Source organism: Sardina pilchardus, chromosome 8 (assembly GCF_963854185.1).
Source record: "Sardina pilchardus chromosome 8, fSarPil1.1, whole genome shotgun sequence".
Lineage (NCBI taxonomy): Eukaryota > Metazoa > Chordata > Actinopteri > Clupeiformes > Clupeidae > Sardina > Sardina pilchardus.
Genome location: NC_085001.1, coordinates 20,343,894 through 20,368,967, shown reverse-complemented (window position 1 = coordinate 20,368,967; position 25,074 = coordinate 20,343,894). Strand labels below are relative to the sequence as shown.

Below are 25,074 nucleotides of genomic sequence, written 5' to 3'. Positions count from 1 at the left end.
TTTATTACAGTAAGTCAGTCCGTCCACAGTTTGGCACAGTGTGGACAGTCAACCTTTTGAGAAAGTTGAAATGGCTTATGAGAGAAACCCTTGAAAGCACATCTGTCAGAATATTTCTTTCAAATGTCTGATTACTTTGAACTGCCATTAAGAGGGTTATAAGGTCATACTTGCAAATATAATCCGTATAGACCATGCAAATCTAAAGGTTTGACAACTATTTTATATGTCAGCATTAGTTATTGAGCTGTCTCTGTTCATATAAAACATACTGTATTATTCCACCTCCCAAAAACACTCAGGTACAGTGTCAAGAAATCTCCAGGGCTCAATGAAGGTATTGTTAAAAAAATATAAGAACAGATGGTATAGTTTGAGAGTTAGTGTGCATTGAAGGTGTGCTGTGCAGACATCTGTGGGCGTTCGAGGGCTACAGAAAGAAGAGAGAAAATGGTGGTTGGTACAGCGCTCTGTTGGTAATTTGGTTCTAAAAAACATGGGGGATGAAGAGGGAGTCAATACGCAACATGAATGCCTGCCTTGAGTCATTGTATTGAGACTAAAGTTTGCTCCTGCTGCTTCTTGTTTGTCTTGGGACGGCGTACAAGTTAATTGCATGTGCTGACGTAATAGAATTGCTCATTGTTAGCTGGGTGAGTGTTTCAGGGGGGAAACGTGCCTTGTGTTTTGACCATTCATCATCTCATTGAATAGTCGGCTGATTGAACACCAGCAGCAGAATACGTGACGGGTGCCTATTGATTGCTGCTCAATTATTTTCCTTTCCTCTAACATGGCCACCTATGGACATCAGCCTTTACAGCAAGAGCCTCGTTTCCCTTTCTCTAACCATGTTCTGTTGTGTAGCCTTCTTCACAGGTCTCATGGTTTGCAAAAAAAAGGGTTCATCATCGAAGAGAGGTTCCATAATTGATTCTAGGTTGCTTGGTTGGATGTTCTAATCCATTTCTTCAAATGTCTTCACTGACACCTATCCAGATTTCTGACTCCGAGTTGGAATCGATGGGAACAAAGTATGTGTACGGATGTACTGTACCTTGCCTCTTGTAGCCCAGCACTCTGGCTTCACGCTCCTGGGCTGTGCTCTCCCAGTACATCATGATCTAAGCAAGCAGATGGTATCTGTTCGATTGGTACCTTTTCCTGCTCGGGTCTCTTCTCTGCCACATAGTCCCTGTGTGCCGCCTGAAGAATATGAGAGATGACATGAACCCGTGTTGCCGATCGATCGCAGAGAACATTTGTTATCCCTTCAAAATCACCCCCACCAACACATGGCTAGCTGCACTCTCAGGACTGCCTGCAGTTCTTTCTCCGTTATTTATTTTTTCTATCAAAAAAATATAAAGTGCTGGAAAGTGGAAACAACAGCAGTACCAAAAAATCCTCCCCCACATTCACACTGCTCTCACCGTAATCACAGTCCCAGTCCGTTAAATTTTTCAGATGTCATTTTGCTTCAGAACACAATAACGGCTGTTGCCCCATCCCCCCAAAATCTGTCTTTTAGTTTTAATGTATTCTGAACTGTCACCATATGGCAATATTTGATAAAGGAACCCTCTTGCGCTCTGGTGCACTGTGATATGTGACTCCCTCAAATATGGAAGACCTGATTTCTCTCAGGTGTGTGAATTTCAATGCATTCAAATAAAGATAGTAAGGCATGATGGAAGCTGGAGGCTGCTGTCATAGAGGCAAAATGTCAAATGTTGTGGAAAGGAAACATGTCCCCGCTGAAAACATATTCTCTAGTTTTATAACTGATAAAATGCTTAACTTCATCAAGTTAGCATGCTTTTTATGCATCGTTTATTTGTTGATGGAGGGCTGTGTTTCAATATCTCACTGATTTGCAGCCAGACCAAATCATTAATCATAATTCCTTTGCCCCCCTCTCAGCACAAGCTGGTGATGGGAGACTGGAACCTGACTTGACTACTTAGTCAAACCACGTAGTGTTGTGTGTTCCCCATCACTGTGTCAAGGACACGCTTTGCATTCGACTTACTGTAGTCACGGGCGCGATGCTCACTTTTCTGCAGGTGACTGATGGTGTTGCTATTTGGACATCAAGTTGCTGTGCTCCTCCTGTATTAAGCCACTGACCTTTGCCGGTGCCATGCTCTTTATTTGCTCACACCGTGAGACAGATACACTTCTCTGGCAGCTAGCAGAGAATCTAATAAACTTACATAAGACTCTTGGATAATTGAGGATCCTGGAGATCCAGCTGCGATGCGGGATTGGTGTCAGCTCTTTTTTTTTTTTTCCTTTTTTTTTTGCTCAGCAGATCGCAGATGCCGAGTTCCCAGTCCCGCGTGTTTAGGATTATCATTTTCAACACTTTCATCTTTTTTTAGCGCCACCATTTTGCAAATTGGTACATATGCGGCCTGCCTCCTCGTCTGTGGTCAGCAGTGCACAGAGCGAGACAGCAGCTTGTCCGAGAGGATTTTCGCAAAGTCGGGTTGCCTTCAAATGTTGTGCAGAACATGTCATGTACAATTAACAAAATGAGTTCAGCGTGGAAAAAAAAAAGCCTAGGCTGCTTCTGCTTCAGCTCAACTGTACGATTACACAGTGATTATCGCTAATATATATATATATATTTTTAAGGCAAACCAATTGTGAAATGACTAAGCGCTTCATAGCGTGATTATAGAAGTGTCCTTAATGTATCCCACAGGCAAAAGTTCTCTGCTTGTAGTTTTGATGTATTTCTTACACCCTTATGACCCAAAGGTGCATCATTATGGGTTCTATAAATATGTTTTTTTTTCTCCTGGTGTCTGGCGGGCCTCTGTTTGTTTTGGGTCTCCATCTCACACTAGCCCTGCCTGAGGAGAGCACTGTTCGTTGTCGTGAGCGTTTAATGAGATCATAGGGGAGCAGCCGTTTCTCTCGCCTTTCCTCTCACTCTCTAAGTACCTCAGCTAAGACCCAAATGACGTGTTAGAATATCACCTCTTCGGGAAGAGGTCGGAAAGACTGAGAGCCAAAATGGCAGCTGATCATTGGCTGGCTGTGGGGGAGGGGGGGGGGGGGGGGGTGGTGTGATACGACGCATTTCTGAAATGTTAAGGTGTTCACTGCTAGTCATGTTTAGCGCTTTAATACTTTTACAGATTATTTAAACATGAATATGTTCACCTTTATTGATTCAATCGGTTATTGAACCGAGTGGGCTCCTAAGCAATGTTTGGAATGAGATTTGAATCGACATACAAAAAGCACACACGGGCTTTGGGAGGCCAGATGCGAATTAATTTGAACGCTTTTCACAGGCCTGAGCGAGTGCGTTTGATTTTGTCACACATTAGTGGATTTACGGCAGCGAGGCCTACAAGAGTGGCTGTGCCACAGAAATCCTCCTGTCTCCTGTTGCCTTTTCATTACGGAAAGAAAAGAGAGAAAGAAACGGTGAAGCCTCTTTGTATTCCGCTCACAGTCAGAGTCAACATGAGGCTTCTTCTGGCTTTTTCATATAATAGCATTTAATATGTGAGGAAAACTGCACTTTGCTGCTCTAGTTTTCCTTTGTGGAAAGCATTGAAACGCAGTAATTGGCTTGTAGAGTGGAGTATTCGTTTTTGTAGTATTTTTCCCGCTGTTTTTATACTTATTTTACTATTGGGTTCTATAACTAATGTTTTCCAAGTTACCCCCCCCCCCCCCCCCCCCTCCTTCCAAAACAGGTAATTCCTGCTACTTCAACAACTATTTGAACACACACCACGGTAGGCTAGACTTGCAGCTGGCCATTAAACAAGATTTATCCAAGTGTGCCCCAAGTTGATGGGTCATTTGCCTGGAATATCACCCTGCCCCTTCAATATCCCCCCTCGCCCCTCTTGTAAATATACCAGCCTCAATGACAAGGCTCTTTGTCTTTGGAGACTTTATTTACCCGGCAATCACGGGCCCAGGGTGGACTATTTTCCCTTTCCTCCCACTAGTATACGGCTGGCATGCAGCATATATAAGAGTCATAAAAATGAGAGAGTGGGGGGCATTTAACTCTGTGCTGTGTTTCTTTTTTGTCCCCCTCTGGAGTGAGTGGGCGGAAGTTCCAATGGCAAGGAAGTGTGCGTGTTTGTGTGTGTGTGTGTGTGTGTGTGTGTGTGTGTGTGTGTGTGTGTGTGTGTGTGCGTGTGTATGTGTGTGTGTGTGCGTGTGTGTGTGTGTGTGTGTGTGTGTGTGTGTGTGTGTGTGAATGAGTGGGTGAAGTTGCTAGTCGAATTAGGCTGCCAAGGCTCATTTAGTCTTTCCTGTGTTCTTATGTACAGAAAACCTGAATAATCCGTATTGTTTGGGAAAGAGCTTAGACTGATTTCCTCTTTGTGCGCTGAATACATAGTAGCGTCACTGGATACGCGCGCGCGTTCCAGCGCTGCCGTTGCTGTGTCAACCCTTTGCAGCCGACCAGTAATGCCTGTGTGCGCTGCCTTTCGGAAAGGCACCCTGAGGGCCAACGAATCTCGAATCAAGGAATACAAATGAGTGAAAAAAAAATATATGTTATTTACTTTCACCAAAACAACCAAAGCCTAACCTGGGGGCGAATATGCCAGTGTTTAAAATGGGAAATAAAAACCCCATCAGCTACAGCGATCATATCTGCTTATAGCAGTACTAAACCCATAAAAAAGTCACCATAGCTCTTCACTCCAACCAATAAAGTTGCATTTCCCATTCCAAGGTGGGTGTTTAAATACAGCTAGCCCATAGCTTTAATCAACCCACACCACTGCCCGCCTGTTCTTTCAACACAGACTTTATCTGCAATTACTGGCTACAGTCACTTCAAAAGGGGGCACCAAGCAGTTCAAAGTGGACCTACTACCTTTGTGCTGTGTTAGTTGAATTGGAGGGAGTGTACACTCTTAGCAAAAGGTTTCTTGGGATGCTAACCATGCAGGCTTAAAAGAACCCTTAGGAGTTCCTTTGATGAACTCATCAACATGGTTTAAAGAAACATTTAGGGGTGCTATATATGAAGCATGCAATAGAACCATTTTTGGCTCTACTGTATATAGCACCAACTGTAAGTTGGTGTGGTGGCAGAGACAGTGCCACTTGAGCACCTGGCAAGGGAGCAAAGCCTAACGTGCTGTCACCTAGTTTTGAACTTTAGAACCTTTGACACTTAAAACTTTTATTTTGAACGTAATCAATAGGTATCTGTGAAAGTGTTGCGCTTCTGAGGCTCCTTGTTTCTGCACTTAACTAAAGGGAGGAACAATGTGGTGCCTTTAGGGTGGTATGTTGCTGTAGCACAGCCACAGTTTCAGTCATGTTTCTGTCCTCATATTGCTGGCACAGTATATGAAAGGACAGGGTGTCACATGACAGAGATGAAGCCCTAGACCTGCTGAACCCCTGCTCTTCCTCAGGGAGCGACGAATCGATAGAAGCACAGCGTGCTTTTTTCACCAGGCGTACGACACGTTTGATGGGGGAAGTAATGTCAGGTCTGATTGTTGCAGTGCGGTCGCGTGACTGCGTCGTGTGAGACTGTGACACTCCGGTGAAAAGTTAAACGATCTCACAGGAGACGGGAGCCTCTCCCACCAGAGAAAAGAAATGAACTGTTTAATGAGATTCAGCCAGGATTCGCTCTCATTACAGAAATTTGCATCAGAAACGATTTCTGTCAGTCATGGCCGCTTTAGTTTAATCCTCGGCAGTGGTATTTTACAGTAACACATTTTACAACCTTCCCTGGTAAAAATACCTTTTTTTGTGAAACATTGCCGTTTTTGCTTAGCTTTTCTGTTCAGATGGTAAAGGCTACAGGACCGGCGTCCTTCACAAGACCATTTTGTGGCGTTTGTATGAGCTCAACCCACTGAGATACAAACCCTGCCAGTATGTTAAGAGTCGATTGCATTTGTCGCTTGGGTGCGACGAGATCTATGCACTGTGTCCCACAGTGAATATATGTATCCATCTGTTTGCTGAACTGTTGCTACCATATGCTGTAAAATATTGTAACGATCATTAGCTTGCAGTGGTCTGAATTAGAGCGCCAGAGAGAGTGTTTCGCAGCCGTGCAGTGACACGGACTGTGCTTTGATGTATTTTATATAAGCAGAATAAACAGTGGGGCGTTTCTGATGACTCCGCGGACTTGGCTGGGGTCTCGGTCGTTAGGCCATATCAGTGGCACTCCACTGACTGATTGCTGTCTGTAGCTATTCCGAAAGGACTGTCAAGATAGTCGTCTGAGCCATCTCAGTTAAAGCAGGGAGGAGGGAATGAGAGAGAGAGAGAGAGAGAGAGAGAAAGAGAGAGAGAGAGAGAGAGAGAGAGAAAAAGAGAGGCAAACAGACAGACAGAGAGAAAAAAAATGAAGCCCCCCGCCAGCTGTCACGGGAGTCTATCTGAGGACTAATGCAGCTGATAAGAGAAAATGACACCCTTAATGAAAGCCAAGCTTCCAGGGGCATGCCTTATATGCATCAATGTGTCTGTGAGTATGTGTGTGTGTGTGAGAAAGAGAGAGAGAGAGAGAGAGAGAGAGAGAGAGAGAGAGAGAGAGAGAGAGAGAGAGAGAGAGGGGGAGAGAGAGCATGAGCACAAGTAATTGTTTGAAAGTGTGTGTACAGTATGTGTGTGTTTGTGTCGGTGTGTCGGTGTGTCGGTGTGTGTGAAAGCAGAAGTGTGAGGAGGAGACATCAGAGCTGAAGAGTCGTCTGGTTTCAGGTGCTGAGCTGGCTGGAAGTGTAGCCGAACCCAACCCAACCCAACCCCACCCCCTTCTCCCCCCCCAACCTCTCTCACACTCTCCAGAGCTTACTGCTGCATGTTGGGTTCGATTGTTGAAACCCTTCCTCTCCTCTCTCTCTCCCCCTTTCTCTCTCAGTGCTCCCCCACCACTCCACCCAACACCACCACCCTCCCCCAAAAAAGCCTCTAGGACTTTTGGGGCAAGGACAATGGGAGGCTTAAGATGGCTTTAGAAAAGAACCTACATGGGGAAGCGGAGTAGATCACTCAGCGCTGGCAGCTTCCTGGCCAGAGTCTAATGGAAGAATTTCAATCCCCTCTGGGAAGAGCACAGAGGTAGTATGTCAATAACCGACAAAGCCTGTCTGTGTCAATCAGACGGCAGTGTAGCTGCTTATGGCCTCTTGAGTAAAGTGCAGACTCGACAGCGAAGCCCCCCGTCACTGACAAGGCACCTGATCTATAGGCAGTAATTATTCTGAAAAAACCCGGTCTCCGACTAGGAGTTTTACAGGTTTGTGGAGTGTGGATCCATCTGCCATGTAATTGGGTGGCTCCTTGGAGATAAACCTCCGTGTGAGGAGAGAAAAAGGGCTTGGCTTGGTGGAGGAAGGGGATTGTAGTTCTTACATCACCTCAGGTAGCAGCATGTCTAAATTGAATACAGCATGTCTAAAGCGTGCGATTTCTTTTTTCTCCATCAAGGCTCTGGCCATATCTGCAGATGTAGTTTTTGGCGGTATGCTTTTTTTTTTTTTTTATTCAATGAAAGCGGGACTATATCTTCTCTATTGATTTCCAGCGACAATGCTGCGTAACTCAATAGAGGGTGAAGTGTAGAAAATGAAATCGCTCTAAAACGGTGTGACCGCTTAGACCGAGCTGGGCCCTAATCTCAACAGAGGAAGAAGAAGAAGCTTGCGAGGCTTTTTGCCATTTCACTTCAAAACTCGCACAATGACTTTTTGGGTGTTAGCGTAGGACGAGTCTGGAGTCATTGCTTGTTACAGTTGCAATCTGGGGGCCTGTGATGGCGATAATGAGAAGCGCATAATCTGTGGTATCCATAAACGGCACCGCGAGGCTTACTGCCTAGCTGCTGTTTACTCACATTATTAATAAATCAAAGTGTGCAGATAATTGGGGTGGGGTGGGTTTTGGGGGGGATAGTTTCGCTGTGTGGATGATACGATTTGGAGTCGCCGCTGCTATGTGATCAGAAAGCACGTGAATGTGTGCAGTCTGTTTTCTGAACCCTTTCTCGGCTCACTTTTGAATTGAAACATACAGTATGCCGTAGATTGAAATCTGTACAACATTTTTTTTTTTACTATTCATATACTGTACATGAGGGACATTATCCCCATACTGTATATATATATATATATATATATATATATATTTCCTCACAAACTGTTTAAACTGCAGTGATTTGTTTTTTTGAAATATTTCTACTTTTCTTTTTAAGAGATCGTCAAGACGACTTAGGCCATGTAATATTTACTTGCATCCATTTTTTAAATGACGGAGCTGTCAAATAATAAAACCCCTCTCAGCGCTTGATTTCTGTTCAATCAGTCCTTTGTTTTGGAAATAATGACCTCATATTTCTGTTTTATTCAAAGCCAGCGTCTGGTGCCTAGTATTATCTGAGAATGCCTCTAGCTGTGCCCGCAGGCTTTGAAACTATTATTGCTTTAGTGGTTAAGAAAATATCACCCCGTGGCGGATGTGGGCTGGATTATTATTCAGTGGCAAATAATGGCACATTTAGTTTGCTTTGGAAAGTGCTCCGAGTTACCTCAAACCTTAAACATCGTCCGCCAGTGACGCAGAGCCAAGTCGTATGCGAGGCACAAATCATTGAAGAAGTCACAGTACAATATGCTTCTCCTGCATCTTTGATGCTCTTGCATGCCTTAGTATTTGATGCACGTGGACATGCTAGCCTACCATAATACCTTATTGTCTGTGCCCCCATGGTTTGTGTGTATTTTTGAATATGCGGGCACAAACGTGTGTGTGCACGCGTGTGTGTGTGAGTGTGTGTGTGTGTCTATATGCGAAAAAAAAAAGTGTGCGGGCGTCGGTGAGTTCTCCTCGCTGCGTTGCCCCTGCAGAGTTCACGCGGAGGTCTCGAAGAGAAATGGAGAGTGCAGACGAGCGCGGCTGCACGCCCCGGCTCCCAGCTAGTCCTCTCACCTCAGCGGCGGGATTAGCCTGACATTTCCTGACATCGCAGCTTTCAAACGAAGCCCGGGCCTGATGAAATCCAAGCGGGCGCTCGCCATGTAAAGCCCCCCTCCGCTCTCTCTCTCTCCCTCTCACCGTGCGCTGTGTGCGCTCCCCTTCTTCGCCTCTCCTCCATCTGTCTCAGCACTGAAACTCAACTCGGGAAACAGGGGAGGGGAGGGAGGGAGGAGGGGAAAAAAATATAAAATAAAATAAAAAATAAAGCCCCCCTGAGAAGTCCCCCGGGATATGATGGGTGTGAGAATAAAGCGGGCGGTTTAAAGGACTTTGTGTTTTGAGCCGTGGTGAAATAGTGCCGAGTAACCGAAAAAGGACAGTGGCTGTTGCTGGATAAGGAGCTAAGTGTCATCTTCTCCCTGTTGCCCATTTTCGTTGCTGTCCATTACCTTTGATTGGGGTAAACTGATAAAAACGGCATTGCTGACAGTCAGGGTTGCTGTGGCACTCTGTCAGAAGAACCAGGCTCGAAGTAAAACATCTGAGAACATGCCTGTGAACCCTCCCCACAGCCCCTCTTGCTGTAGATGCTGATGGTGTTCCCTTGCAAGAAAAAACAAAGTATATCACAGTGGGATGATGTGTCAGTATGCCACATAAAGGCTTTTTCTGTGCACCAAAGCAACAACTTTCCCAATGCACACTCACCACCCTTGAAAACCCGTTCCCTTAAAAATAAAATAAAAAAATGAATTTCAATGATTTTTTTTATATATGTTTGCACAAGTCAATTCACTACTCGCTATGTAGTCTCTCTCTTTCAACAGCCGCTCAAAGCCTTTTGCCATTTCAGTTACCCTTTCCTCAACCCAAATATAGATATACTTTACCACGTCCGCCGCTGCAGACAAGATAAGAGGAGATGATTGACGATTGGTGCTCTGCCCTGGGGCCCAGCACCCTCCCACTTAAGCACAGGGCAGGGGTTGGTGTGATCCTTTACCCTTCGGAGGGCCACCCAGTGCTTTTGGTTTAGGGAGGAGGCATCAGGCAGGGTTGACTTGTGGCCACCAGGACTATTAGCATGCTTTGTAAAATTAGGAGGCGTAATGGGCATTTAAGTGACTTATTGGCAGTGCGTTCATTGGATTCATTAAGCCCCATATTTATGGGCATCTATCATGAGAGACGGCAAAAAAGAGGTGGGGGGTTGAGCGGGGTGGGCTAAGGGGCGGCCGGGTTTATGGAGCGTGGATTGTCACCTTGTTCCAATTATCAATTACCTTTGACTGCAGCGAGTGTATCGGCATTATGGAATTGTCTTTAATGAGCTTGTTGGCGACGGTTCGGGAACGTGAACTCCAGTTCCAATCAAAAAAGTATCTTGTCTATTAGTGGAAGACCACCCATGCTCTTGTAATTCATTAAGCATCCTTCTGGATTATGCCTTGGTTAGAATACTGCTGTTCGTGTCAGGCTGTTGTGTTGTGTCAAGTGGCAACTGTTTTTTTTTTGGCTGGGTATTTTTGTGTTTTTAAAAATGGTGGTGACACACCGGGGAAAACTCGCATCAGTGGAGACCAAGTCTTGTCAGAGCCTTTATATTCCTGTATCTGAGTGCGGCGGTTACCAAAGAGCACACCTTAAAAGGGTATTTAAACCCATCACATTGTTCCTGTGCCTGAATGCGGTGACATATGGCAGCTAAAATTACCCCCTAATTTTCAGTTGCAGGGACTTAAGCTGGGTGATGAAACATGAATAATTTCCACAGGTTACCGACCCCTAGTGTTTCATCTTCGGCGCCTATCATGTCAAAAGTAATATTTGGCGAGTGGGACTTTTCACCTTATCCCTACGTGACTTCTCTTCTCTGTTCATTCCACCCCTCCAGTCATTCCCACTCCCTTTCTTTAACGAGTTGTTACCTCGGATGATGCTGTGACAGATACATTGTGAGACAACAGCTTAAAAAGTCCACGGTTTCATTGGCTGGTTTATGGATGGCGGATGATTGCAGGCAGGAGGCCACACCAGGTTTGTGAGGGTTGTGAATGGTGCAGTGCATTTGTTAGCACCTGAGAAGTGTGCCGTGGCCCGTGCTAAAGCTAACAGTGCACCGAACATGAGGGCCGCTTGACAAAACACTGTACTGAGCAACGTAATGGGTTTCATTTTTAATGTTTAATAACCACCTTTGGTTTTACAGTATCATTTATGGGAAAAGATTTCTCTCAAATGCATAGTTATAATCAAAGCCATTTAACAATCAATTGTCATTCATTTTCAAAGGGATTTAGTGCCTTAATTATCTCCTCATTGTGTTCTCAATGACTATGTATATAGTCTTCGATATTTACAGTACTGTGCAGAAGTCGTAGGGACCTCACATGTTTTGCTTTATTAATGCCTTAAAGACCATATTGTTTACTTCTCACTCTCACTTTTAATTAGAATATGAATAGAGAACACAGGAAATATATACACAGTGTTTACATACACATAAAATGTAGCTTATGTTCTGATACGAGTCCTCAGTCCAGTTTCAGTCTCAAGCTGCCATTGGATGTGTTGTTTTAGCAGTGTTACAATGACCAGCTACCAAAGGGGGAAGCTCTTGCCGGAGCTGTCGTTCCCCACCCAGGCCACTGATGGGTACGTCTGTCCTGCCAGAACCAGCTGGTAGATGCAGCTACGATGGGGTTCTTGAGATCAGCTGCTGACTTGACTGTATTGTAGCTCACCTTAAAACTGATACTGCTGTGTCAAGTGCATTTTGGCAAGACACAAAGTAGAGGAACCACCTGAATCATACTGTATATGTCCGGTCACCCTCTTCATTGTATCATTGCCTGGTCTTGGAATAGAAATTTTTGGCCATGCTTTTTCCACTTTAGGTGAGCAATGAACTCTTCCAGCTGTATCTTTTCAATGAGATCTTCAATCTGTCACCTCGTTCCCTCTTCTGACACCAATGTGTCAGAGCTAGAACCAGTACCAGTTCCAACTGGCTTCAGCTTTCCCCCTTGTGAGAAATAAATCTTTTGTAGAACCTTTACCTTGATTCGTTGGCTGGCTCTGCAGATTAGAAGTAAATGTGTTTTAAAAGCACAGCACACAACATGTGCAAATGCCTGAGAACATAATATGTTGCCCGTATGTTTTTGTGCTCATGTCTCCTGTGCTGTACGTGTTCGCTCAATTATTATACCCATTTAACATGATACAAAATGTGGGAGTCGGAGGAGAAGAGCTGGTCAATTCGATTTGCGGTGGACAAAATTGGATTTGATGGTTGGCTATAATGACTTTCATGGGTTTTCTCTGCAGATCTGTGTGGCTTAGCCATATCAAACACTTTACAGAGAGCTTGATGGGCCTGAGCATTATTCTCCCATGAATCCCCAGAAAGAAGGGACTAGTCTCTTCCTCCGCCTTATTTATCAGAAACCCTACGACGGGCCGCAGTGGTTTCCCCACAGCTTTAGCCGGAGCAATGATATATCCTCTTCTGATGTCCTAGGTATTAACTTTTAAATGAGGCAACGCCGTTGTTGGCAGTAGCGGTGTAAGGGACTACTACGCGGGGGGAAGAAAACAGTTCATTTTGCACTTAGGCTGAGAAAGTCCCTGCACCTATGGTGCCGACAACTCGGAGATGTGCGCGTCGGATTAAATTGCGACTGTGATGAGATGTATTTACAGCCCCAGCCACGGCGCAACCCTGGCACTTCACACAAACACATTTCATTCATGTGCAATTCGCTCTGATTTATTTTGATCCACATGCGGAAAAACACTGTAATCTTCCAGGCACATTCTTCAGTCTCTGAAGATTTTCCAGAAAAGTGTCATTTTCTTAACCCCGGAAAAACTGCAAAAAGGGAAAACAAGGGGCCTCCAAATTATGGCATGTTTCCAAACGTTAGATGATGGAATGGCTTTTCCTCGTGATGTTTGCCCTCAACAACCATAATTGAGATCCTCCTTCGTATCCATACCGCAGTGTGGATTGCAGCAACATCTCATTTCAGAGTCCACAAGTCAGCCATTGCCGAGCAACGGTTCCGACTGACTTCCCGTACGTTGTTTGTTTGTTTTTTTTTCCCAGCAGTCTCGGGTGATGCCAGCCCAGATGCCCAGAGCACGTTGCCCCACTTCCTGATGGAGCCGGAGGATGCCTACATCATCAAGAGCAACCCGGTGAAGCTGAAGTGCCGGGCGACGCCCGCCCTGCAGATCTTCTTCAAGTGCAATGGGGAGTGGGTGCATCAGAGCCAGCACTCATCCCAGGAGTACATGGATGAGAGCACAGGTGAGGGATTGGTATGCCGAGTTAGTCAGAGGCTGCATAAAATCACACGCAGACACACACACCCACGCGCACACACACACACACACACACACTCTCACACATACACATACACACACACACACACACACACACACACACACACACACACACACACACACACACACACACACACAAACGCATACAACCAGGAGGAAAGTGTGTAGAAAGAATAGAGAATGTGTGTTTGTATCTCCCTCTATCTCCTGTGTGTGTGTGTGTGTGTGTGTGTGTTTCTGTCTGTATCTCTGAGTGTGTATAACCCTCAATTGATGATGCTTTCAGGCCATGCTATGGAACAAGCAGATGTGAATTCAAATAGGAGCACCATTTTCATTCAGCTCATAGCAACATCAGCACAAAAAAAAAAGAATCCCACCAGCTCCAGCGTTCTGCAGACCACACACAGCTGGGTGGAGATTCAATTGACTCTGTGATTGAATTCTGAGCATGATCCAAGCAAATTCCAAGGAGAAGCTCCATGTGTGTCGAGTTGATTTTGTGTGCATTAAAACCACATTGAGAGTCTCAGATGAATTGTTATCTCTCCGAGCCACGAACAAAAGGTGTTCCTGCCTAATCAAATCCAGTCCTGTTGAGGAGATGTCAAAGCATGGAGAGCAGCGCACTGATTAGAAGATTTTGGGCCCATTTCCTGTAGGGATTTCCAGGAAGGAAAAAAAAGAAATCGGAAATAATAAATAAATAAAGCGTGTAGGCCTAATCCAACACCTCGTCTAAAATGTGCTCTGATTAGGCAGCCTGGGAAAGCTGCTCTTTCTTGTATTCAGGAAGACTCCTCGGTAGGAAAGGGTGCTTAATTGCTTCGGGAAGTTCATTATTTTGTGATTGCTGTGCTGTGAAATTGTTTTCTGACTGATAATGTGGAAATGAAAAGTCACAACTTTGATTATTTCGGCACTGTGTGGGGGGTGAAAATGTGTGAGAGAGCCAGTCTTGAACTAGCCTCCCGCTATTCATTTATTTATTTTTCACCCCTAGTCAAATTGTCCATTGTTTGCTGGCTATTTCAATTCTATTGCAACCGGTGACCAACTGCACCAATGCTTCCTGCTGTTTACCAGCCAATGTTCTGTACCAGCAATGGACTCATCAAAAATCTATATACCGGTATGTTTTTAAAGCAGACGTTACCAACCTCTATAGAGCTATTCACAGGCAATCTCATTAGACAGGTGACCCACTGTGAGCCAGTGTCCCACCGGAGCAAATCTAACTTTTGGCCTCAATACTCGCATTCGTAGTTCCGCTGCTTTTCTCTCACCACGTTAACAGCACGAGTGAGCTCTAAATCTCTTCATTAGGGCCACCGATGTAAAAAAAATACATCCCTCATCCCTCATCAAGAATCTAAAGCAACATGAACAAAATAGACACAAGGTTTAGCTAAATCAAAGTTAAAGTAACATTTAATGAAAGTAGCATTTGAGCCATGGTAATTTCAGCAAATTCAAGTCTCTTTGAGGGGTTGGCGTGGTAATTAAATGCTCTTGTACTTCAAAACCTTTGGAACATGTTTTCATTAAACATGGGAAACAAATTTTAATTTCAGTTTCATTAAATATGACTTCTCTACCTGCTTCACCGTTCTTTCTGACACTTCCACATGTTTTATATTTATTCATTTAGTTCAGATAAGGCTTTCTCTCTGCCAACTTTGATCACTTGTATTCTCCCCACCTAATCAGTTTTCAGCAGCAATCAGTTTTCAGCTCCAAAAAAACCCCCAGAAAGTAGTGGCAGTGACTTTTTGATGCCAAACAGGACAATCAAACTGGTTGTAGATCCCGAGTTTAGTCCCTTAAGCGCCATACTTGCTGGTTACACTGTGGCGTCTCTAATTGGCATTTTCACTGATTACACCTGCTGTTGCCACCAGCTGCCTCGCCTCTCAAAACACAGCCTCTCCGTTTACGTCGGCGAACCGGTGGGCTTTCTCCTCTCTCAAAACACACAGCCCCACGGTTTACGTATGCGAGCCACTGGGTTTTCGGCTCTCAAAACAAAAGCCCCTCGGTTTTACGCCTGCGAGACACTGTTGTTTCGTCTCTCAAAACACAGCCCCAGGTTCACGTCAGGGAGGCGCTGGACATTTGGGCTGGACATTTGGGCTGTCCTTAGCCAGATTTTGCAGCCTCGAACTCTCACGTGATTTCTCAAGACTTTCTCTCTGTTGTGTTGTCAAGGCGATGGCGATATTTGGAGGCCTAGGCTCCAGCGTAATTAAAAGAGGCAGAGAGAGTGTCCTCACTTTGCCGGCCACATAACCGATTTCATATCAGCATCAGACTCATAACCACAGATAAATCTATGCTTCGTCGTAGGCCAGTAATGGACAGGCGAATTGTATATTGGATTAGAGGAGGCTAATCGGGTGCAGGGATCTATGAAGAATTGGATTTTATTGATTAGGACATTGGCCCTCAATGCCATGCTGAGCATCTGATAGGATCTCTTATTTACTGGCCTGGCAGATGAATCACAATCCACAGATAAGCTCTGCAATGCCCTTGAATTTGTCAACAGAGCAAGGATAGGAGTCTATTCAATGGCTAGTGACCACTACTTTTTCTTTTTTCTTCTTCTTCTTTAGGTTAGTCACGTTTTGCCAATCAAGCACATTGCACTTCTTTGTTAGTTAGATCGCTCATTAACATCTCTCATTTCATGCATAGACTGTCCTCATTTCTTATTTTCAATCTTTGTTTGAAGGTGTTTTGGACTATGAGCATTAGATTTGCTGACACACTCTCCAGAGTTTTACAGTGGTGGAAGCAAATCAGTGTTGACAAAGCCTCAGAAATCCATGTCGCCTTCATCCGGCTTTGATCTGGGACCGTCTCTCCCACTGGAAATTTCAGGACCACTGGTGACTGAACAACTGAGAGGTGCCATCGATGGTAATAGCTGACAGATTAGCAGATGGTTCAGGGATAAGCCTTAATCACATGTGTCTGTCAATAATGCTAATTTCAGGATGCATCAATAGATTCATCCATAATTGAACAAGAGATTTCCAATCCAAAGGCTTGGTGACAGCAAGAGAGGCCTAATGTTAGCCGACAGCATCATGATGGTTCCGGAGCAGCGGTAATTTCTTTTCAATTGTGAAGTAATCAAGATGAGTCTGGGGTATTGGACGTGTCTTCCATTTGCAAGGCACGGAGTTCAGTGACCCTCATTCACCTTTCACCCCTAATATGTCAGTGGACACATTTGGAGAAAGAACAATCTTTTCATGCAATAGTAGTAGTGAGAAGATTTGCCCAGTAGCTGTACAGAAAGTAATAAAGATGGCTGAACATCTGCTGCCTGCTGCTTGCACTACACTAGTAAAGCTGGTGTGCACACAAATCCCTACAGTTTGTTCCTCTGTAATTTGGAAACATTGTGGGGAAGATTTTCATGTCAGGAGTGATCAACCTATAACAGACTGTGCCAGTTTCAATCTGCGCATTTACATTTATAACAGTAAGGGGATGTGAATTATGCTGATTAACAGTATCCAAAATGAATTCTTGATATGTTTGATCATCTTTTATCTCAGCTCCACTTCACTACTTGGAGGATAGCTCACCCCCACACTTACACAAAGATACACCTCTTCCGCAAGATACTGTAGGCTGTGAGATCGCTTCGCACAGGCAGCTGTAATCTATGCTGAGATCTGTTCTCCCAACCAGGCCCCTGATAAAGACAATTTGCCACATTATGGAGGAATTCAATTAAAATGGACCTGGGTTCCCTACCTGCGATAACACCTAAGTGTTAAAAGCACTGAAAAATGTAAGTGCTATAAGTAATTGAAAAACTTGTAAGACACAAATTTTAAGACATCAAAAGGCCACTCGGAGTCCTATAATCTTTGAGGTGTAGCACCAGGCAATATTTTAAAGGGAGGTGCGGCTCGAGATTAAAGCCACGGTGGAGAGGCATGGTGCAGACCAATTTAATGATAACAGAATGGCATGTCATCTGAATTTGGGGGAGAGTGCATCGACCAGCGGCACCTAGGCTGGAGCATTTGGCCCTCTCGCCATAATAACATTTTCTAGCCTGCAAGTCTTAGCCATCAAGGTTATAGATCACCCAGAGTTAAGAGGCGTATGAATTACGTAGCTCTGCCCCTGGCATTGACACTTCTTGAACTTTACGACAAGCAAACTGAAACCTCTTTAGGGCAGACACTTCTAAACTTTGAGCAAAGTATCTCATTGTAGAAGCTTTATACCTTTTAGTGGCAGTGCACTGAGGCCATTTTGCCACTTTTTTATCAGGGATTTTGAAATCCTTGTCATCCAGTGATCTAAATGATTTCACTGAGGTATACCTTTAGGGTGGGGTTACGTCGGATCAAAGAGTGCAAAAAGATCGGACGGATGTGGAATGCATATCAAACAGGTACTGCTTCAGAGCAGAAAAATGTAATTATGTAATATCTGAAAGCATGTATGTCACGCTTGTAAAAATATTGGACATGTGTGATGTGAATCCTCATTTTTGTAGACTTCAAAAGATGCATTATGAAAACATTGGTTAGCTCATGTATACTGTGATTATTGCACATGGTTAAAGCCTTCTTAAGAATTATAACCCTATTAAAGAGACCAGGGATTAAGTGCTCATTAAATAATCAACAGACAACTCCGTAGGCCTGTGGTCTGCAATTCTTTTTTGGCAACCGTCCAGATTTCAGACCGAATCCTAATGCTACGGTCATCCCTGTGAAATATTTTTGTCTTTGTTCTCAGTCGACTGCAGGCCTCGCCAAAGCTACACCTTTTTGCTCTGCTCTGTAGCCACAGTCATTTGTAAGCGCTGTGGTAACCAAGGAGTTAGCCTTGCTGACTGCCAAGTTGCAACAGTAGGGTACTGAAACCACCACAGGCACTGCAAAACAAGGGCAAGGATGGCAGAGGAGAGTCTGCATGGCTCAAGGTCATTTATGGCATCAAATAGTTGAGAGTGTTATGTCTCAAAACAACCTGTGAGTGAAAATAAGAGCTTAACAGCATCTAAAACTGTTGTTTTGTCTAGTGTGTATTCATTTCATCAAGAGAACAGAGGGGTATTCCACGAACGGAGGTTTAACAAACACAGAGTTAACGCTGAACTCTAGGTTGATTGACCCTGAGCCGACTAAAACAGAGTTGTCGGTTCCACCGCGCCGGTTATGAATTAGTTTAATCAACACAGGGTTGGTTAACACTGGGTTGTGCGCGTACACGCCAAACCTATAAAGACGTGATGTATGGAGCATGGAAATCCTGATCAAAAGGGCGAAACAGGCTAGCTGCCGCTAGGGGCGTCTAGATTTCTAGGCGAAACGGGCCGCATGTTTCTCAGAACTCGAACGCAGGCTGTAATAAATTAGAAAAAGTTTTAAAAAGTAGCACCAAAGCAACTGCCATTCAGAGAAACCCTGGTAGCGGATCGCTGACAGCGTGAATGCATAGCCTACAAAAGCACGTTCTTAAATATTTGAACTATGAATCTATTCATATCTCAGTTAAGTTTTCTTAGCATTCCTACCACATAACCTGTTATTTTATAAAGATGTAGGCTACGATGGGCCCAAGCGATCACCTGATCAAGAAAAGATAAAATATTACGATTCATGGTAGTAATTATTATTTTCCACATACATTTCTACATCTCTTTGCGCGGAATGGCTATAGTGTGGAGGACGGCGCATGCAACAATTACGCAAGCCCGTTCGGACACACTCTTATACTACGTAGGCATTGCAATTTGGACTTCAATATCCCAAATGTGTTTTCAATCGCGGGTTCTGTTGTGTGCCAGGTTAAATGTTGCATGTGGTCCGGGAGCGGGATTAGGGTACAGGGTGATGAGCGTCGGGAGGCATGGATACCCTCGATCCCCAAGAAGCTACCCATCGCGCTGCGACCAAATACAAACTTTGAGCTATCTTGCACAAGCACATCAATTATATAAGGTCTATGATATGTTCATAATGCAACGCAGTCTGTTGAAATGTAGGCTATAGCTCAAATTACATCCTGGCATCGTAGACCGAACCAGGCAATTTTGCCTCCACATAAGTATAATCATGTGCGAAGCATCATATCATCTAATGATAAAATCGACAGCGATTAACAAACTATCTTGAAGATATTGGAAATGGCCAATATAGGCTGCGTATACCTACCTAAACATTTATACTGTAATATCCTTTCCTGTTCACATAATCGGCCTCATATGGCTGGAGCACTTGTGCCATCAATGCACCCAATGACATAATATTGTAACCGAATGGTATCCCATATGAAAAGTCAACAGCAAGGATAATTTCCGTGCCACTTGGGGACACGTAAAGCATTAGTGACCTGTGAGACGAGTTGGTGTAACTCCATTTTAATGACCCTCGTGAGTTGTGGCCTGGAAAGAGGATGAAGTCGCGCACTAACCGCTCCAGCGCAAGACAGACTTTACGCACTGATTGGCAGACCGTAGCTTTCCCTATGATCAGCATCTCAAATACTGTACAGAAAATTACACTTCGCAAATAAATGGAGAGCTATGCAAATAGTTTGCAGTGAACTGAGGCAGGTTGACGATTGGTAACGTAGGGCTGGAGAAGGCTATTTAAATATATTAAAGTTTAACGTGAAAAACGATATCGCTTCAGCCAAAATTTATCAAAATGTCGAGCCGTGGTCTTATCAATCTCTCTCGGTGAATTGCTCGAATTATTTGCGCTCCGATGTCAATAGGCCTCTCAGCATGCCATTGAACACGAGAAAGCTGCGGAAACGCGGGTTTAAATAGGCTACCCTGAGCAAAACCGGGTTATCTTTCAAACTTAACCTGTGCAAAACCTGCTCCGACCAGGTTAGGTTCAGAGCATATGTTTCTATAGTAACTAACATACCGTGTTCATTTTGGAACGGAAAACCTAGAGTTACCGCAAACCCTGGGTTAACTTACCCGGTTTTGTGATAAAACCGGCTTTGTGGAATACCCCTCAGCTCAATAGTAGTGTTTTTGTTGTTGTTGTTGTTGTTGTTTTAATTTATTAATGTTGCTTTCCCTGAATGTACTCCATTTCCAACAAAATGAAAGCACATAAGTGATGCTTTGTAAGCACATTAACTGACGGTAAGGATTTTTAAGTGATTGCTCAGCCCAGTCTGTTTGGATGTACCCTAGAGAAAGAGTCTGTTGATGATATCAGTTCTTTGTGGTAGAATCCTACAGAAGGTTCCTCAGATACAATGCTGCATTTTCAACAGGCAGAGTATCTGGCCAGGACAATTGCAGCATATCGTGCTACAGCTCTGTAGGGGGAAAATGGCAGCTTACCTCCTGGGTCAGCTCCCCGGTGTTCACTGTCAAACAACTTTATATAGCAGGCCTGTGCTGGGCGACTTCCCGCGGCGCTAGATAAAACGGTGAAAGTCCTGTATCCACGCTCGCATTGTAGAAGTTGTGAGATTTTCCTCATGCTCTCTAAAAGGATAGATGATCAATTATGCAGCATGAGGATCCTGCCATCTTCCAATTAGCTACCCATATTGCCACTCACAGATCGCTTTCACAGCAGTGTATTGAATGTCATTTGAGATAGATTACACTGATTTAGTGTACTGTAATACATTAACTCCCAGTATTTATGCCTGCGATTCCGATGCAGGGGGGAGGAAAGCCATCCCTAATCTCATTTGCCTTTTTTCAACGCATGCACGCCGTCAACAAACTGGAAACTCGCAGCACCACCAGGTGCTCTCCCAGGGACGGCCACCGCTCCCTGCTAGGCTTTTTACACACCCACCCATATGTCTCCGGCTCGTGGACCATCTCGGCAACGGGCGGAATGGGAGGGCTTGCACGGCCACTTCCTGAGTATTGGAAAAGAAATTCATTACATTAGTGGTGGAGAGGCAGGTATGAGGAGGAAACCATTTATCATGGTTTGAGGTTTTTTTTTTTCTCCCCCTTTCCAGCCCCCGAAAAAAGAACCATGGTATAATAGAAGGAAATGGCTTTTTCCTGGAGGGATACGCCGCCGGTCCCTTTTCTCCTGTGGGCACACATTGACTTATGTGCTTTTTATTTCTCTAATTGTCTGTCGCAGATAAATTAAGGGCTGAAGTTTCTCTTCTTCTTTCAGCCTCCCCCCCTGTCTTCCCTCCTCCCTCCTCCTCTCCCTTCCCCTCCTCTTCTTTCTTCCCCTTCTTCCTCTTCTTTTTTTTGTGTGGCTGCTCACAAATAAGCCCGCAGAGTTTCTGTGCACTTCATTAAAACCTAATGCCCACTGAGTGGAGCAGAAATCCTTGATCATTAGAGTCGGCACGGCGGTGAATGTTATCGTGGGTGAGCAGCATGCAGACAAAGCCGGCGTCTCTCCCCCTTCATATAGATTAGAGGCAAATGGAGAGTGGCAGGTTCAGGCGGGCTCCGAAGCGGCGGGGGAGCCGAAATCCTGACCGCGGCAGATAAACACCGCTTCCTCGCGCTCACCTGTCAGGAGAGCCCGGGGAGGCCCCCCCCTCCCCACACACACACACACACACACTCCCCCACAGGCCCCAGCCCCCTGCCGAGATGGCCGACCTCGGTACGTGGGACAAAAGCAGCGGTGACAGGACAGGATCTTCATCCGCACCCCAGCTAGCCCGCCATTACGCCTCGTGCCCAAGGTTGGCAGTGAGCATTGCAGTGGAAAATGTTTGGCTGAAGCCTCTGTGTGATCTTTACGGAGAGCAGTTAGCAGGTTCCGTTTTTGTTTGAATGCGGTGAGACGAGATATCAAATGTGCAGTACATCTTTGACAGGAACATTGTTTTCTTTCTCTCTCCCCCCCCCCCCCCCCCCCCCCCTCTCTCTCTCTCTCTCTCTCTCTCTCTCTCTCTCTCTCTCTCTATCTCTCTCTCTCTGTCTCTCTCACTGTCAAATGAAAATATCCATAACAACCATGAAAGAATATTAGCTAATTCTGCTCTTAGCCATGTTATTAGGAGTATTAATGCCAATTAAACCGCCAGTGTAAATACACCAACACAGGCCTAAAGCTTACTCCATGCAGGCGAGCTTGTTGAAAAGGAGGCGCGGGGCTTGGAAAGGTGAAGGAGATGGAGACGGAGGGGAGTGCTTTCTCCTTGTGTCTGGTGGCTTTCAGAGTGCCTCCCCGGTTCCGCTCCCTCACCCCTGCTGTCCATTAGTCTAAGGCCATTGCCGCGGTCAGATGACTCAATCCACTCCTCTATCAAAAGACCCAGCTGGTCAAAACAAGGAGGTTTTTGACATCTGTCGGCGGCAACTTGTCACATGGAGTTGACATTTCGTACCTAGCAGTCATCCAGCAAAAGCATTTCCCCCAGCGGACCTTTGAGGCCACCGCTGACGTGTGACATGGACTGGACTGAAGGCACAAGTTGTGTTTGCACGGAAATCACAGTGTAGCGGAAGAAATGTGATTTTTTTCCTTTTCATGTCTTTTTTGACATCTACTGGGTTATGAAGGGTATTAATAAATACAGCTTTTTTTTTGGTGTGTGTTTTTGTTTTCTTTCAAAAGTTCACCTCAGCTGCACATAACTCCAGCACTCCAACTCTAACTGTGTGCTAGCAGTCTGGTGCAGATTTTTTCGCTTCAATTCAGTTGCAGTTGTCTGCCAAGGATTGGCGAAACGCAGTGGCTGAATTTGTGATAACCCCAAAAGTGCACAAATATACTAACCAGCCCGAGGAGCAGAATTTAATGGAAATGCCGCTGGTCTTTCACATTTCCTGCAAATATTGGCAGTGTTGACATTAACGTTCGAAAAGTATCACATCCGTCGCACATAGTGGCAGCAATTCGCCAGGCCAGACATGTTTTCCCTCTCGACTCAGGCGTATTTGATATTACTTGATGGCACTCTGTAGTCTGAAGGCAAATTATTTATTTGCGGCCTGTGAATGTGAAATTAATATTGAAACTGAGTCAGTAGTTGACATCCATTCTCTCTGGAATAATATCCACAGCTGCCTAAACAAAACAACCCCTCGAAATGGTGGTGTATGTGTTTTTTTTTCCCTCTGTGGCACTCAAACAGACACAAAAAACAACCTGCGTTTCTGGGAAAACGTCTGTGCCCCGCCATTTTGTAATGTGCTGTAGATGGCTCTGACAACTCTTTAAAAAAAAAAAAAAAAAAAAAAAGCACCAGGACACTGATTTAAAAAGAGGTGGATGTTGAGACAGGTCTAGCAGACCTTCTTTTACCATCACACTGTGCGAAGGCAGACCTGCGGGAACTTCCACGCCACAAAGAGCCTGTCCTTGGCACAAAAGGCATGCTGAGCGGAGCAGGAGGGGTGGGGGTAGTGGGTATGGGTCCCAGCTGAGGTGCTGAGTTCCCACTGCCTGTCTTCAGAGAGAGAGCTTAACGCCATGAGCCTCCTTGTTAAAATGTACTTCACAGCTTCCACTACAACACTCCCTTTTTCCTCTTCTCCTTTCCCGCTCCTCTCCCAGCCTCTCCTCTTCACGACCTGCTCAAAGATGGTGTCACCCCTCCTTTTGTGCCATCTCAGACATGAGGCACAGTCACCGATTTCAAATCTGTGGAGATGTGTATGGCGATGTTGAATGGGTTGTGGGGGGGGGAGGCTTTCACAGAAGTCGGCCGAGTCCTTTGTCAGCATCTTTTTATCGACTCTGGTGAAAAACTGATCCACGTGGATCAAGGTGGATCTAAACGGCACATGAGTATGCAAATATTGACCGAAAAATAGATCATCTACATACGAGAACATGCCCCTCGGACACGTTTGTCTTGATCAGTGTGCCGCCTGTTAATGCGTGTGGGCTATTTTGTCACATCTGGAAAAAGCCATACATATATTTACAGAAAAAAAAAGAAAGCACAAATAAAACGCATGGGCTGATGATAAGCACTCCAGGGATTAGTACTGGTCCTTCCAGACTTGCATTCCCGATAATCCTTGGCTTGAAGTGTGGCAGGAACATCCGTTGCTCAGCAGATCAAAGCTCCTGTATCTCCAGCCTCCCCACATGCTCTTATTTCTGTCCAGCTTAATAAGCCATGTCATGGCACAGCGACAGACCAAAGCTGGGAGGTGGAGGGGGTGGAGTAGTGTTGGAGAGGGGATGTGGATGGGGATGAGGGTGGTGGTGGTGGTGATGGTGGTGTGTGGAGGGGGGGTGGGGGGGCCCAGATTAGCCATGCATTGTCCCCCCAGCCAAGCTCAGAGGAACTTGGCCTCCGGTTTTAGCGTTTTTAAGTCCGCGTGTAGACACTTCTTAATTGGGTGATTCTCCCGGCAAATCTGCTCTTTCGGTTGGCCTTTCTGATCTCGAGCCGCACGGAAGCCTGTGCCGAGAGAGAAGACAGGGACAGAGACAGAGAGAGAGAGGGAAAGAGAACGAGAGCGAGAGAGAGAGAGGAGAAAAACAGAGAGAGAGGCGAGTAAGGAAGGAATCATGAAGATCCTGAATAATAAGCACCGTCAGCGGCGCTCTGCCTCTAAACAAATAAGGGTGACAGATGACAAAGTGGCACAGCTCCGGCCTGTCGGAGTGCCACACCACCTGTCGTAGACGGTTAGTCCTCAAGGATGTATTCCCAGCCCTTTAAAAAAAAAAAAACACCCCAAGCCGGGATAGAAGAGACCATCTCTCGTTAACATATGGCTTGGATTTCCGTTTTGGGAGGATCATGTGCAGTCATTAGTCATGATTTCGCTCGCTGCCTCTTCCACGCGCTCGCCGTCAATGCCATGTGTCTGCA

At 45.1% G+C, this 25,074-nt stretch overlaps 1 protein-coding gene across 3 annotated transcripts in view; it reads left to right on the top strand.

The window, feature by feature from the left end:
- unc5db (unc-5 netrin receptor Db) overlaps window positions 1–25,074 on the top strand; it is a 112,441-nt gene that overhangs the window by 44,657 nt on the left and 42,710 nt on the right. For all 3 annotated transcript variants that reach the window (XM_062543170.1, XM_062543171.1, XM_062543169.1), the window contains exon 2: window positions 13,055–13,258. In XM_062543170.1, coding sequence (XP_062399154.1) covers window positions 13,055–13,258 — 204 coding nt within the window. The remainder of the gene's footprint in view (window positions 1–13,054; window positions 13,259–25,074) is intronic.